The sequence below is a fragment of the Heptranchias perlo genome, chromosome 14, assembly GCF_035084215.1.
Source record: "Heptranchias perlo isolate sHepPer1 chromosome 14, sHepPer1.hap1, whole genome shotgun sequence".
Lineage (NCBI taxonomy): Eukaryota > Metazoa > Chordata > Chondrichthyes > Hexanchiformes > Hexanchidae > Heptranchias > Heptranchias perlo.
This window is the reverse complement of record NC_090338.1, coordinates 17,615,252-17,631,249: the sequence shown is the minus strand read 5'-3', so window position 1 is coordinate 17,631,249 and position 15,998 is coordinate 17,615,252. Positions and strand designations below refer to the sequence as shown.

The 15,998-nt window shown below is 41.7% G+C and overlaps 1 protein-coding gene across 1 annotated transcript in view; it reads left to right on the top strand.

Annotated features, from left to right (window-relative positions):
• LOC137332332 (coiled-coil domain-containing protein 69-like) overlaps window positions 1-15,998 on the top strand; it is a 37,197-nt gene that overhangs the window by 15,868 nt on the left and 5,331 nt on the right. Inside the window, exons 3-6 of the mRNA XM_067996081.1 lie at window positions 2,911-3,125; window positions 4,303-4,402; window positions 13,304-13,377; window positions 14,040-14,141. Of these exons, the coding sequence (XP_067852182.1) occupies window positions 2,911-3,125; window positions 4,303-4,402; window positions 13,304-13,377; window positions 14,040-14,141 (491 nt within the window). The remainder of the gene's footprint in view (window positions 1-2,910; window positions 3,126-4,302; window positions 4,403-13,303; window positions 13,378-14,039; window positions 14,142-15,998) is intronic.

Sequence of the window (15,998 nt, the reverse complement as noted above, 5' to 3'; positions counted from 1 at the left end):
TACTTTGGATATAATATACACAGACACATGTGCTTTGGAAAAGCCTTTTCTAAACATTAACACTTGCAAATTCATTTATTGATTTTGCACTATTGTTTTAAAGTGTCAGCGTCAATGAAATAGAAAGAAAGAAAAACTGGAAAGGCCAGCCTTTGAGAGCTACCTTGTTGTAGCTACTGGAGGAGGGTGCTGTTTCCAAAAAGCAGCATTCAGAATGCATGGTCATGGCTGCTTTCATGTGGGTTCAGTAGGTGGTCATTGCACCACTAAACTATGTAAACGACCAAAGTTAAATTTAAACTGACTTTATTCACTATTAGCATCCTAGAGACTCTTTTCATTCTCATTGGAGTTTGATTTGACTAGTTTACATTGATGAAAGTATTCAGAGGCAATACAATTTTACAACATTGCTGAAAAAACTATTTGCTAAATTGTCTTGATTAGCTACAAAAGTATAGTCTGCAGTTCTCAATGTTAACTCTCATTGGTTCTCTCTGGGTGCAGAGGGATTTTTCCTTTAAGTATTGATCTCCCTTCCGCACGGTCCTTTCGCTGTTTTTTTAAACTGTCCTGATCTCGTCTCCTTCTGGACTAGTCTAAGTCAAATTATTTGTTCTTTCAAGTATCTAAATGCTTTAATTTTGACCTAACTAAGGCTCTTATTTGATTGAAACACCGGTATGCTTACCCTATTTTATAAATCAAGTATTTAAAAAAATATAGGTTACTGTAGCTCTGTATTAAACGCATAACCAGATAATCTAGCTGGTTGGAATCCTGAAACACCAGGACAAGATCAGGTCAGGTCAGGTCAGTAAAAGAACTGAGTAAAACTTACTTTTCTTAACATATTGTTCAGGCAATGTGTCAAATAACTAACGTTTTAATGATTTTACTTGTGATATATAGCTCCTTTAACGTCCCTGATTCTCCTGCATCAACGTATTTACTCATTTTCAGCAATTTTTACTTCTCTTGCTTCTGTGCTGCTTTATTTGAGTCCCGATTTCATGATTGTATATACTCAGTTTGCACTTCACAATTTGAACACCCTCGGTGTTCTAGTATAAAAGATTCTTTCTATTTCCTTATGATCTTTCTGCTTCTTCCTTCTTAACTCCCTGAAGACTTGCCTTTAGCTCCTCACCTTTCTGCTCTAATCTCTCCCTTTGGCTCTGCCGCTGTCAGTTTTAGATTCCCAAGCACTTCTCTCCTAATTGTCTCCCTCAGTGTTAGAGATTAAGATTGAGAAATAGTTAAGAAATCATTTTTACACAATAATTACTCATATTCTATACTATATTCCATTTTGAGATTATTTCCGTCGTTTAAAAAAAACTTGAAAGACGGCCAAAAGGCTGAAAATGTGTACAGAGGTCATGTGCAGCCTGCTTCTGGGCCAGCTGACACATGTTTACATTTAGATTTGCTTTATCACAACACTGAAGACTCAGTTCTCTTTTTATGCCTTGCTAACCCAAACACATTTAGCAGGCCTAGGGGGACTGGTACCGAAGTGGGGAAAGGGTTATGGAATACAAATCCCTGCAGAATAGTGCAGCTACAACCAGTATGAATGGGTTAAAATCATAGCCAAAGGTTGGGAGATGAAGAAGGGAGACATCTGGAGGGTTGAGCTCACCAGACTGTAATGTGAGTATCTTGTGCAGCAAAGCGTCCTTTGTAATCCCGGTGTCGGTCGTGAGTATGTAACGTCTAATCTTTAATAAATGGCAAGTGTTTGAGTCCGTGTCCAAGAATTCATCCTTGGCATATAGGCACATGACTGAAGCCTTTGTCTATATTATTAAAAAATTCACATTCCTAACATCAGCATGGCCCAGAGCTTCAGTTGCTAACAGGCCCAGCTTATTATCAATCAGCAGCTTAACTTCTGTAGTTCTCCATTTGGATTATTGAAAATTATGTTTTGAAAGGACAGGGCTAGAACGATAGTTTAATGCTGTACAGTGTATAGCCATTCATTGAGATGATGTTAAACCATACCAAGACTATAGATAATTAATAATCCTTCTAGTAAGGCACAAGTGTACAAGATATAGGAATCTCCCTCTGACTTTACAGTAATCCACACCAATAAAAGTCTGCTACATTTAACATAACTACATTCAGTGCAGCAGTGCCATCACCCAGTGCTGGAAAACTAAAAGTGTGGAGGCTCCAAATCCCTGGTTACATTTATGATTCTATGTTCCAGTCCCAGGAAGAGCATTGGGCATTTCACTCTGAACAAAGTGCATGGCTTAACGGAAAAGGCATCAGAGATCCTATTCTGAATGAGTGCATTTTCTGCAGTCCTCACTATCAGTAACTGAGACTGCAGGGGTAAATTTAACCTAACTTGTTGGGCAGGATTCCCACGGGATTGGATGGAATGCTGGTTTTACACTCCGCCCATTGACTTCGATGGTGAATAAAATCAGGCAGAGTGTAAAACCAGCGTGGAACCTGATCCCGTCCATTTCCCAACAGACGGGTGGGTTGGTTAAAATCGCTCCCTCCTACTCCCACAGGAAATGACTGGCATTGAAAGAGTTTGTTCACACCAACAATGCAGTAGTCAATAATCAAAACAATAATCTGGCGAACTTCAACTTTCTAGCTCGGACCATAGCACCAGCAAACTGCGTAGAATATTCAGCAATTTAAATTAGTTATTACTTACAACTGATGAATTTTCCATCTTCTCTTGCTCAATAGAAAAGCCTGCAGTATGTAGTCTTACTCTTATCACTTGATATGGAAGGGGAGATTTTCTGCTTGGACACTCCAGGGTTGCATATTAGGAAATTACACAACCACAGCCCATGATTTGCCATCCATTAAAATCTCTACTCCAATAGCTTTCAACATTCAACAATCATCTTGATTTTTTTTACCCTTCAGATTTACCTGCAAATGTTTCTGATCAGCTGCAGAAGGCAAAAGCAGCCCTTCTGGAGAGACATGAAAGACAGCTGCAAGGGATCAGAGAGGAGCACGAGAGGGATCTTACACAACTCAGGGAAGACCTATGTTCAACCCATAGCGCAGAGAAACAACAACTTCAGCATGTACACACAGAGGACATCGAGAAACTGAAACAGGAACTGATGCAAAAGGTTTGAATTATAAATAAATAAAGGCTAAACACAGGGGAACAGTTTCAGTTTATCCTACTAGTGGATTATGGATGACATGCAAATGGCTTATGGAGGATATGAAAATGTGTAGCCTCTGCTGCACTCTGCCCTATACCTCATATAGTCTCTGTATGAGGTAAATTTTAATTAACTTATCCTATATAATGAGCAGGAAATTGGGTGCTGTGCAAATCGAGCATACTGATTTCTGTACTCAATTTTCCCAAATGTTTAACTGGAGGAAATTGTGGCTCATCCAAAACTGGATATCAGACAAGCAATTTGACAATACAAAGCCACTGGAGGGGTAGAGAGAGATGGCTTAGAGGTAGAGGTGGGTGTCATCAGCATACATGTGGAAGCTGGCCCCTTGTCTATGGATGATGTTGCCAAGAGACAGCAGTAAATAATGAAGAGGAAAAGTCTAGGACAGATCCAATGGGGACTTGGAGATAACAGTGTGAGGTGGTGAGAATAACCATTTCTAGAGATGCTTTGGCTACGATCAGTTAGGTAAGAAAGGAAGAAAGAGAGGATAATCCCAGTGACCTGGACAATGGAGGAAAGGCATTGGAGGAAGATTGTGCAGTTGACCGTGTCAAAGGCTGCAATGAAGTCGAGGAGGATGGGGAGGGAGAGTGCTCCATGGTCACAGTCACACTAATACTTCCCATGTTGCCACGTGTTTGTGTTCAATCAGCAATTATATGAATTCTCTGTGGAGATTGCCGTGTCTGTTTTGCTGGACTAAATTTTATTCCCAAGAGATATAAAGAAAAAGCCTGCAAATGCAGGAAACTTTAAGGAATATCAGTAAATGCTGGAAATATATCGCAGATCCATCAAACAACATTTTGGGTATAAATCCTTCATCAGAACTTGGTCAAAGACATGTTTCACTAACACTAAAAATCTTGGGAAAGAACCACTGGCACTTCAAGTTGTGTTCCATAGTTCGAGCATTTGGATGCTAGATTTAGGTTCATCTTTGCAACTAGTCCACAAGTGATGTCCAAAGCTCACCTCTTTTGATGAGTCCAGGTCTTGATTCGTCAACTGGTTATTTGGATGAGGTTTATGTCATATATGTACCTTGGCAAAGGGGAAGCATTTGTTTAAAAGTTGATGATTAACAAATTGTTTTGTATATTCTTAGAAAGAAGCAGAGCAGTCAGACTCCAGAATAGTGGAACTGAAAACCAGTCACTCTGAATATGTCAAGGCCCTCAGGGAGGAATGTGAGGCTGCATTATCAGGTAACGATCCCATAAGTGCATGCATGCTCCTCTGAATGAGGGCAAGGCGAGGCCTATTCTGCAATGTTAAAGACCCCATCTGAATGATACTCTTAGTTGGCCTCTATTCATTCACATGATTCCCAAGTCAAATACTGATAAAAGAACGCATTTGAAATCTAAGGTAAATATTTGCACTTTTGTTTACAGATAATTTAAACAAAAACACAAAAAAAATAGAAAAATATACCCAATACTTGTTGAAAAAAATAGTAAAATGCAAGTAGCATGTGGAATAAACTGGAAAAGCGATATCTGAATACTTGCTGTGGAAAGAGAAGAACCTATTGACGTAATCCCGACTAATAAAAGTTGCTTTAGTAACAGTTTCCATGGTAATAGTAATCTGTTGGGCCATAATATCACTATTCAACCTTAACTGAAACAGATCACACCCGTACATGTTTTTTTCTGAAGAAAACTTACTGCCCTGGACTAGATTGACACATTATCACATCCACTGCCACCTCACAGACTGGGCCAACGTTCGGTCATAACCCATTACCTGTCCTGGGCTGACCTTCTTTCACCCTGATCCCTCGTCTCAGACTCTCATTCTATCACATGATTCACCTTCCATGGCTGAGATATGGTTTTCCCCATTTTAAAAATGGTGACCCTCTTGCATGTTTCCAGAGTTACATTAAAGGACTCTACCCCCGCAACGATCCTACTAACATTAATCTCTCCTTTAACATAAACAGAATTAGCTATCTAAGTCCGTCTACATAAAAGTGTTTTAAGTCCAGAAACGTGTACAGTTCTTCTATAGTGATGTATATGTACTAGACTCCATTTGAACAGAACCAAATACAATGCTTAGCTTTATGATTACTGATTCTAATGCTTTAAAGAAAGTTGTGAAGAACTGAGTCATCCCACTTCAGTGATTATTTTCCCCTTTCTGAGAGGTGATAACTGATAGCTGATCAAGGCTGTGTGCCCTAAAGCAGTACATAGCCAACATACCGACACCCCAACCCCATCTCTACCCTCCCCCACCTCCATCCCACACAAACACCATGATCCTCCATAAAGGAAATATTTTTCCAATTTGCATCTATCGGCAACAAGCAGTAGTCTGTGATCTGGTACGATATTGTAAGCCCTTAAACTTCAGGAGATCTCGGCCGCACATTATAGAAACCGTTCAATTTTCATATGCATTGTAATCAATGGAAATGAAAATATGGCGGTTCCTGTAACGGTGGCTGCTCGTAATGCCAGTTTTACAGCCAGGGGGCAAGTTGAAAATCTAACTCCTTGTTTCTCCACTGAATATGCGTAGTCAGGCACCTAGGGATCATTTGAATCCTGAATGCAGAGTCGCCATGTATCACATGAACGCAGGCAAGTTTTCTACAATCTGATCCCCACCGCTAAAAATTCCCATATTACAGACAGCCCCTTCTGATTGGCTAGAACACCCTAGCAACACACTGACTGCTGCCCCTACTTCGGCTCTCTCCTCCTTTATCCAATTGAGTTATTGGGTTCTTTGCTCAGAGAGAGGTTGGTGCATCATTAAAGACTCATGGCAATTTAAAGAAAAGGCGGACATGGAGATTGACTAAGCCTGCTTCAGGGCAATATGGATGAGATGCAAAATGACTGATTCCTTTGTAGCTTACCTTAACCCCAAACTCAGGGAATTCCTCTCCTTCCAGTATGCTACTCGCTGTATTTTCAGTCCCAACAAACAATGATTGGTGGATTCCTTTACAGCCAGATTGGTGCTATTTTAAAATAGCATCATGTCCACTAAAAGAGCTTTTGAAACTGTAAATGAATTTCACTCAATTATTAATATCAGCGATTAATCTTTTCACTGGAATCTAGTTTCCAGAGATGACAGGTCAGTGTCCTGACACAGTTTGAAACTGTTCTTTATACAGATATACATTTACATAGTAATCTTGGTTTATGTTTAGTGGTTTGTTTCCCATTACCGTCACGATTGATGTAGCTGCTAAATGTGTCATATGAACAGAGACACAAATTATCTGATGTACATATGTAAAAGTTCTAAACACATATTACTGAGAAGGAACAAGCTTGTACACCCACAGTACACCAGGGTCTTCTTGGCTACCAGAACAGTCAACACCTGTCAGCCAAACAACAACTTGCGCCAGAGTAGATGCAATTTTCTTTTTACAAAATGTATTCCTCTCAATTTTCCTCCCCCACCAAAGAGATTAGGCTAGAAGTTACTGTGAGCGATGAACAAGTGGCACTTGCCGCTCGTTAGACTTGTATTTGCCCATGGGGTTTTGCACGGCAAGTTGCTGACAACAGGAGATCAAAACAGCGCAGCGCCCTCTACAAGGCATCTGATCGGTGTCTGGAATCGACCAAAAAAGTCTAATCACACATCGTCAGGTGGCAGCAATATTCCCCGCATTTTAGTTTGATAGACAACGCTCGATTTCGGACTCTTTCGTTCGGCTTCTGTCGGAGGTCATTCTGGCACCGTTCAGTGCCCCTTCGCCCAGTCTAGCCCCAGTTGTGCACCGAAGTCGGTCGACCTCAGGCCCACGGAGCTAGAGGACGGAAAGCGGTCTTCCGTCATTCTATTGCAACTCTGTTGAACAAAGTCACAGCCTGGGCTCATTGGTACTGCCCAGTGCATATTAGCCAGCTCTTTACCGCGAGGAAATCCGATGTTCCCTCACAAAGTTATTCCCGCTTAGCGTTCGACGTGCCTGCCTGAGCTCTTTTGAACAAGCCATGCCTGGAGGAAATCGGACTAGGCAAGCCAGAGATATAAGCCTCCGACCGGGGAAGACCAGCAGTGGGGAACTGCTGTGTTGGAAACAGCAAAGCCAGGCAAGCCCAACTGTGCATCCGCAGATGGTGGCACTCTTCCCCACATTTTCAATTGACCGACCTCGCTGGGTTTTAGGGGCCGCCATTCGGCTTCCCGGTGTCCAACAGAGGTCGTTCTGGTATTAACTGGCTCCTTCATCCACCCTAGCACCAGTTGTGGAACAAACACAGTTAACCTTAGGACTGTGGAGATAGGAGGCGGAAAGCGGTTTCGCAGCTTGCTACCGTAACTCCACCGACCAGCATCAAAGATCCTTGGCACGGTCAGCTACATCTCAGGCAGCTTTTTGTGAAAAAAAGATGAAAATATCTGACACCCGGCTCTCGGACATTTCCTACAAGTCTCTGACAGCTAAAAAGCTCCCTCCGTCTGAATCCAGGCTTAATTAAATGTTGGCAAGACAGGGTCCTTGCGTCACCTCAGTCCAGCCTTAACTTTCTGCGGCGATTTTAAGCCATATCTACCACGTAAGTTCAGGAACTCAACGCCGTGCAATGTATTTGAATGGTGAGCCGAATGGTGAGATACCATTTTCGCAAAGCTGATGGCGGGGCAGCACATGTCAGACAACAACTTTGGATTTTCGCATTTAACTGCGCGTGTGTCCTCGCCGGAAGTTGCTGTCCGATTTGTTCATAAATAACAGTGGGCGCCATTAGCCACACTTATTTTGACTGTAAATTCTAGCCCATTGACTGGGGTACAGATTCATGAGAATCAGACGCCCTCCATTACCAAACCCCAATAAATATTCTTCACATGCTAACCTAGACAATGAGAGTCAACAGATTAATCAACCATCCTAGGTATCACAACTGAACCCAATCCTCTTCTCAATGTCGACATACACACTCTTTCCAGCAGGGGTCAGTGAATAGCAATCACAAGTGAGAACCCGAGCCGATTCTTCTCTTGCATAGCTTAAAGGCACAGAGGTCATTCGTAGCACCCCTACCTCACCTTCTGCACAAGAACAACTAATTCACTGCAGATCACGGATTGAACCTGGGACTTTTCTGGTCTGTATGCCTCAGTTTCACATTTAGCAAATTTCTTAACAATGGCCTAACCTGAAATCCCAAAAGGAAGGCCCAAATTAATTTCTCATCAACTACTATACAACCAACGCGAGGCAATAGTCAAGCACACACGATGGGGTAGATTTTCCTCTTAACATTTGGGCATAAATTGTTGTTGGGTGGATTGAGTAGAGGAAAATTAGGTGTTGATGATTGCAGCCCTGTAATTCAGTCCATCAATTATTTTGAATAGACAGAAAATTGGCTGAGCTGCATTAAGAGTGTGCCATTCTCCACTCTCTAATTTCTATGTGTTCTCGATCCATGCAGTGCTTTACACCCAAGCATTACAACAAGTTACATTTATGTAGCGTTTTTAATGTAGTAAAACGTCCCAAGGCGCTACACGGGAGCGTTACCAATCGAAATTTGACACTGAGCAACATAAGGAGATATTAGGACAGGTGACCAAAAGCTTGGTCAAAGAGATAGGTTTTAAAGAACATCTTAAAAGGAGGAGAGTGGTAGAGCCGGGGAGATAAAGGGAAGAAATTCCAGAGCTTAGGGCCTCGGCAGCTGAAGATAAGGCCACCAATGGTGGAGCGATGAAAATCGTGGATGCGCAAGAGGGCAGAATTGGAGGAGCACAGAGATCTCAGAGAGTTGTACTGCTGGAGGAGGTTACAGAGATAGGGAGGGGTGAGGCCGTGGAGGGATTTGAAAACAAGGGTGAGAATTTTAAAATCTAAGAAGGAAAATCTGCCCCACTGTGTCTCAGTGAGCTCAACATAATTGAAATAAAGATTTGATCTGTCAGTAAAAGAGCGAGATAGAACTTAATTTGAACTCAGTGTACACTGATCATATATGCTAAGCATCAATGACATTTTACAACTACCAATATACAATGGGGGTAATTTTCAAATGAAAAATCTGGCGGGTTCTATAACAGGCAGGCGATCCACTCTGCCAATTTACTTCTAAACGGTAAAGGTGAAAATTACCCCACTGGGTACAGATCCCCTTTACAAAACTGGGAGAATTGAACGGAAACAAAGACAACTAAAACAGATGGTAAATTGACACAACCTAACACTGTCAAAAATGCTAGAGGGAATCACAGACAAATTGTACAAAACAGAACAACTGGGACACCATAATCCACAAGCACTCATTCACACAATGTGGCTAAATTAGATTTTGGAATGCGAGGTATCGCGGACCCTTTAAATAGAGATGAAAATGGACAGAGGCACTTGAAATAGACACACCCAAAACAAGAATTGGCACAAAGCCAAAGGTTACTTGAATAATCAAAGCAAGAGCTTTTGCAACAGGACAGAAGGCTGGAGAGCCAGTAGCCGCGCATGTAATGAACAAGACTATGAATCACGCAGTATTTCTTATTATAAATGTCCAAACCCCTAAACCCAGACAATAAGCCCTAGTTGGGGGTAATTTTGTGAGACTTTGCTCCCAGAATGGAACCGCACTAGCATCAAGCACAGTAGCGGAGATGGGGCTACAACATTGTAGCCCTGATTTTCCAACTCGCAATTGCTGCTCTGTGCTGGGAAGGACAGCCTTGCAAAATTACCCCTAGGGAGTCGTCTTGGATCAGTTGGTAGCAGTCTTGGTGTCAGCTGTGGCTCAGTTATAACCTGCTTGCCTTATTGTCAGAAGGTTGTGGGTTCAGGTCCTACTCCAGAGTAGTTATGAGCATAATCTAGGCTGCCACTTCAGTGCAGTAATGAGGAAGTGCTGCTGCTTTTCAAATGAAGTGTTACACTAAGGCCTCTCAGATGGATGTAAAAGATCCCATGGCACTGTTTGAAGAACAGTGGAGTTCTTCTGGTATCCTGGCCAACATATATCCCTAAAACAGATGATCGTGGGAGTTTGTGAGCAAATTGGCTGCTGTTTTTCCTACATTCCAACGGTGACCACACTTCAAAAGTTCTTCATTGGCTGTAAAGTGCTTTGGGATGTCCTGAGGTCATGAAAGGCACCATATAAATGCATGTTCTTTGAATCTCACATCTGGGCCACAAAACTATGTGTTGAAGCCCCACTCCAAAACTTCAGCACCTAATCTGGGGCAACATTGCAGTGTACCAGGGATGGAATGCAGCACTGTTGGAGAACCAGTCCTTCTGCAGAGATGTTAAACCAAGGCCCCGACTACCTGCTTTGGTGGATGTTAAAGATCCTGTAATACTAATCAAAAATAAATGAAAGCAGACCAACGAAAAGATAAAAACTACTCAGTCTGCAAGCAATTTGTACTAAATGAAAGTGTAATCCCACCAAAGTAAATTACTGTATAAATGACTGCGCAAATCACTACAGAATATAAAATCGGACAATAGAACAAGTTGTACTCAGCAAAAGACAATTTACAAAAAAAGAACTTACATTTATATAGCTCCTTTCACCACCTCAGTATGTCCCAAAGCGCTTCTACAGCCATTGAAGTACTTTTGAAATGTAGTCCCTGTTGTAATGTAATAAACATGACAGCCATTTTGCACACAGCAATGAAGAAAATGACCAGAAAAATCTGTTTTAGTGATGTTGGTTGAGGGATAAATATTGTCCAGGTAAATTCCCCTGCTCGTCTTCAAATATACCATATGATATTTTATGCATATCTGAGAGAGCAGGCAGGGCCACAGTTTAATGTTTCATCTGAAAGGTGGCACCTCCAACAGTGCAACATTCCCTCAGTACTGCACTGAAGTGTCAAGCACAGACTATTTGCTCAGGTCTCCAGAGTGGGGCTTGAACCTATGATCTTCTAACTCAGAAGCAAGAATGATACTTCTGAGCAAAGGCTGACAAATAAAAATACCTTAAAAAAAATCACTGTATCCGATCAAGATGATGATTGCTGGAATTTCCCAGTGGCCCAGTCCAGCACATACAGACCAGGAAGGGCCCAGGAGTGCTGAATTAGGTGCTCTTAACTGGGGTAACAAGAAGTACACTACAATTAGCTTCAGCATCCCTGAGATAGAGTGGAGAAAGATCAGCCTGGGTTCCTGCTTCTGATTGCTGGTGGTGTAGATATCAACCAGCTCCTTTAGTTGATGAGGAGAGAAGAGTGCAGAAAATTGAAATTTAAAAGATATAAATTATTAATTCTGTGATGATTGCTGGATCATTCAATGTAAACATTCATTAGACAAAGCAATGTATTCAAACTACACACTCACATGCTTTCTTGATGGCTCAGTAAGTTTATCCAACAAGTATGCAGACCTGGACAGTCCCAAGTATGATCCCCAGTCTTTGCTGATTAGTTGACATCAGCCAGGCAATAGGGGAGGGAACGCAACAATTGGGCTCAGTGTCTCTCGGTTAAGGAGGAGAAAATTAGCCAGGGCTGTTGGTCCTTGTCCAGTGACCCATGCTGGAAGTGTGCATGTGTGGACATCGGATGAGAACAAAAGTGGGCTTGGCCGATATGCATCCACGTTAGTAGCCTTCCAACATTCATTGTTCAGGCTCACACATGAATAATGGCCAAGTGGGTAAGCTGCCAGATGGCACCCAGTCCCAATGGAACAATACCTCAGCAAAGCATCAGTGCCTTCAGGACAAGAAAGAAGAGAAAATTGATCATGACATTTTTTTTAAAAGACCTACTCACGAGAAACACCTGGCCTTCTGGCTTTTTTTCTCCTCGAAAGGTGATTAGTCCACAAGAACAATAAAAATTTCTTCTCGATGAAGTTTATTCTGAAGTTTTTTAGTTGACAGTTTTTGATGAGCGTTATGATTATTCAGAATCTAAACTTCACGTCTAAAGTCAAAAATTCACAATGAAAACTTTCAGTAACTGTAAGACCAAGAACTTCAAAATATCAATGCAGCAACCTCCCCCTCTCACCCACCCACAACCCCCACTTCACCCTTCACCTCCCCCCCACCTCCCCACCCCCCACTTCACCCCCCACCTCCCCCCCACACACACACACACATACACACACACACAAAATGGTGCCGTTCCAATTTCCCCTCATTTATTACAGCTCTGTGACCTCACCAACAAGCACTGCCATCAAACTGGTAACTGACAAGTGTGCAGGACCTCAAGCAATGGCAGGATAATCTCCCTCACACTGCATGTAAATTGTACGTGCATCTGTTTGCGCAAAAAAAAATTCCGCAGCCAATTGTTATGATCTGGAATGCACTGCCTGAAAGGGTGGTGGAAGCAGATTCAATAATAACTTTCAAAAGGGACTTGGATGAATACTTGGAATGGAAACATTTGCAGAGCTATGGGGAAAGACCAAGGGAGTGGGACTAATTGGATAGCTCTTTCAAAGAGCTGGCACAGGCACAATGGGCTGAATGGCCTCCTTCTGTGCTGTATCATTCTATAATTCTGTATTAGTAATGAATAAACAATGCAACAGTGTTATGATTTGGATAAAAGGGGCATAATGAGGCTACCCTGCATTGCACCTAAGTTATGTAGCTGGTTCCACTCAGTACTTTATTTTTAGTAAACCACAATGCACATCCTCTATGTCACCTCTTGAACCTAGATGTCAATTTATCCCAGATGGAAGGCATGAAGATCATTTCCCTGTAATGGAGCTTAGGTGGTACATTGTGCTCAGTACTAACCTGCCAGCTCTGGGATTGAACCGATCGCATCCAAATGAGATGAAGTTCTTCATCCTCTATTGGAGATTGGAGGACAGAGTATACTTAATACCGACCAGCTAGGTCTGGGACGTAGATTCAATTTGAAACCAGACAGAAGGGATGGGGAAACTAGGTGGCATCCCCTTTGTGTGGGCTGGATTTGAACCAAGACCCCATTATTATAACTCACAGTACTCTAGTCTGCAAATCGTTTGATTTAGTTGTTGATCAAGAATGTTATGCTTATATAAGAGGCACTAATTTAATAGCTTGAATCAATTATGTTTAAAATTCAAAATCATATTTTCAGTGCTGCTGTCCTATAATCTGTGGGGCTATTCTTGCTTTTACTAGGGCTCATAAAATTACATAAACAGGAGAAGAAATCCTTGACTGAATCCTTTGGGAAAGCTAATACGTGCCTTCAGGTTAGTTTATTTTTTATCTATCTATCCTCTCATCATTTTTCTGGCCTGCCCTCCCCTCCTCTCCTGGAGAAGCTAATTACTTGTTGGAGTCCAGGCTGCCCTCCAGTACCTTGTCCAGGTTCCCATTATTCATGCATGGGCTTAGACAGTGAGTACTGGAAGACGGTATGTGTTCATCGAGGAATGAAAACCAAAGCAGATCCCGTCTTCACTCAACCTCCACTATCGAAAGGTATCACTAATAGCGATCAGGAGTGGAAACCCTGGACGATTTTCCCCTCCTCAATGCAAGGGCATTGAAGTCAATTGTAACACTCCTAAAACTGGCCAGTAGACATCAGCTAACTCAGCACAGACTGGGTGGGGGTCAAAACAGGGACCTGCCTGCTTTGTATGGTTCAACTACTTACTGGATAGATTTGCTGAGCCATTAAGTGGGGTGGGCAGGGGGTGGGTTTCTCAAGTTGGTTTCTAATGGAAGAGAACAAGCAAACAGTCAGATCAGGGAGATACTTCTGAGGGAGATTTCTTTAAAACCATTTAAAAAAATACAAAACATTCTATTCATTCTAGTCTGAACATCTGAAATATTCTTATTCTGGTTATTTGGTCTCAATAATGACATAATTCTGATCCAGTTCACTATTGATGTTCTAATAAAGGAGAGAATAGAAGAGCTTACTACCCAAGTCAACTCATTTCAAAAGAAGACAAAGAAAATTGAAGATGCAATATTAAGAAGAGATCTCAGTAAAGACAATCAGGTATTTAAAGTTTTATGCATGTGAATTAAATAGTTCTGACTGGAATAAGTCATACATCAGAGGGTAAAACTTCAGATCAGCAAATTTCATGTAAAAATGCTTAACAATGTTTTACCTTCCTTTATGCACTAAGTTTATCAGAAATTAATCTGTTTATTTTAACTTTACGATCAGAAGTTCTACCCTTACAACTTTGCCACACACTGAGAATACTTCTTCAGGCATGTTCTCACTGGAAAAGAGAAGGTTGAGAGTTGATATGATTATTGTTTTTAGAATTCCAAAGGGACTAGATAATATTGACCATAACAAGCTATTTCACCTTGTGCAGAACAGTAGAATAAGAGGACATGGCCTGCGCTTGAAAGGAGGTAAATTCAAAACGAATCTTCGGGAGCAATATTTCAATGAGTGAGTGGACAATCAGTGGAAGCAGTTAGTAATGATTCATTCAAATTAGGTAGATTTTGGGATAGAGTAGAGTAATTTGAGACGTGACATGTGGTAAGTGTAGCATGTTTGAGAGGAACAGGTGACTTTGGTCCTATGGTGCCCAAAGCTTTCCACCACTGAAATTTTCTCATGTCATATCTGGGTCTGTTGTAGACTAATTGATAGAGATAGATTGCTAAGATTAGTCAACAACTCAATTATCATTGTATCATTCGACTACCAGGATGGTGAACTAGATGGACCTTGGTCTTTTCTCGTCCAGCAATTCCTATGTACCTATTCTGGTGACATTAGTGTGTTCAGGTGCATTCTTGGAAGGATAGATGGGCAGTGGACAGCACAGCAGTCTTTAAATGGTCAAATGGAACTCAGTACCTGATAAAAGAAAATGAGATGGACATTTTTTTTGTCTAGCAATTCCTATGTCCCCATATTCCTATCAATGTTGCAAACATATGAGTAGATTCACCAATCCCATGATGTCCGTGGGGAACCCCGCTCAAAGGAAGGACAGGTTTGAAGATAAGTCTGCAACAGTGAAATGCCGATTCTCTGGCCTGCGCTGCCTTCAAGCACGGGACCGGTGAATTTTCTCCTCTAGTCATACACAGGGTTAGACCTCATCTGGAGTTCTGCGTTCAGTTCTGGGCACCGCACCTCAGGAAGGATATATTCGCCTTAGAGGGGGTGCAATGCAGATTCAGCAGAATGATACCAGGCAGAAAGGGTTACATAATGAGGCCAGGTTGCCTAGACTAGGCTTGTATTCACTTGAGTATAGAAGATTAAGGGGTGATCTAATTGAGGTGTTGAAAATGATTAAAGGAGTTGATAGGGCAGATAGAGAAAAACTATTTCTTCTGGTGAGGGAGTCCAGAACAAAGGGGCATAACCTTAAAATTAGAGCTAGGCTGCTCAGGGCTGATATCAGGAAGCACTACTCACACAAAGGGTAGTGAAAATCTGGAACTCTCTCCCCCAAAAAGCTGCTGAGGCTAGGGCAATTGAAAATTTCCATACTGAGATTGATAGATTTTTGTTCGGAAATATGGTAAACAATGTGGAGGATAGTAACATACTTCAGGAGGACATAGAGAGACTGGTGAAATGCGCAAACACATGGCAGATGAAATTTAATGCAGAGAAGTGTGAAGTGATACATTTTGGTAGGAAGAATGAGAGGCAATATAAACTAAATGGAACAATTTTAAAGGGGGTACTGGAACAGAGAGACCGGGGGTTGTATGTACACAAATCTTTGAAGGCAGCAGGACAAGTTGAGAAGGTAGTTAAAAAAACATATGGGATCCCCAGCTATATTAATAGAGGCATAGAGTACAAAAGCAGGAAAGTTATGCTAAACCTTTATAAAACACTGGTTAGGCTTCAGCTGGAGTATTGTGT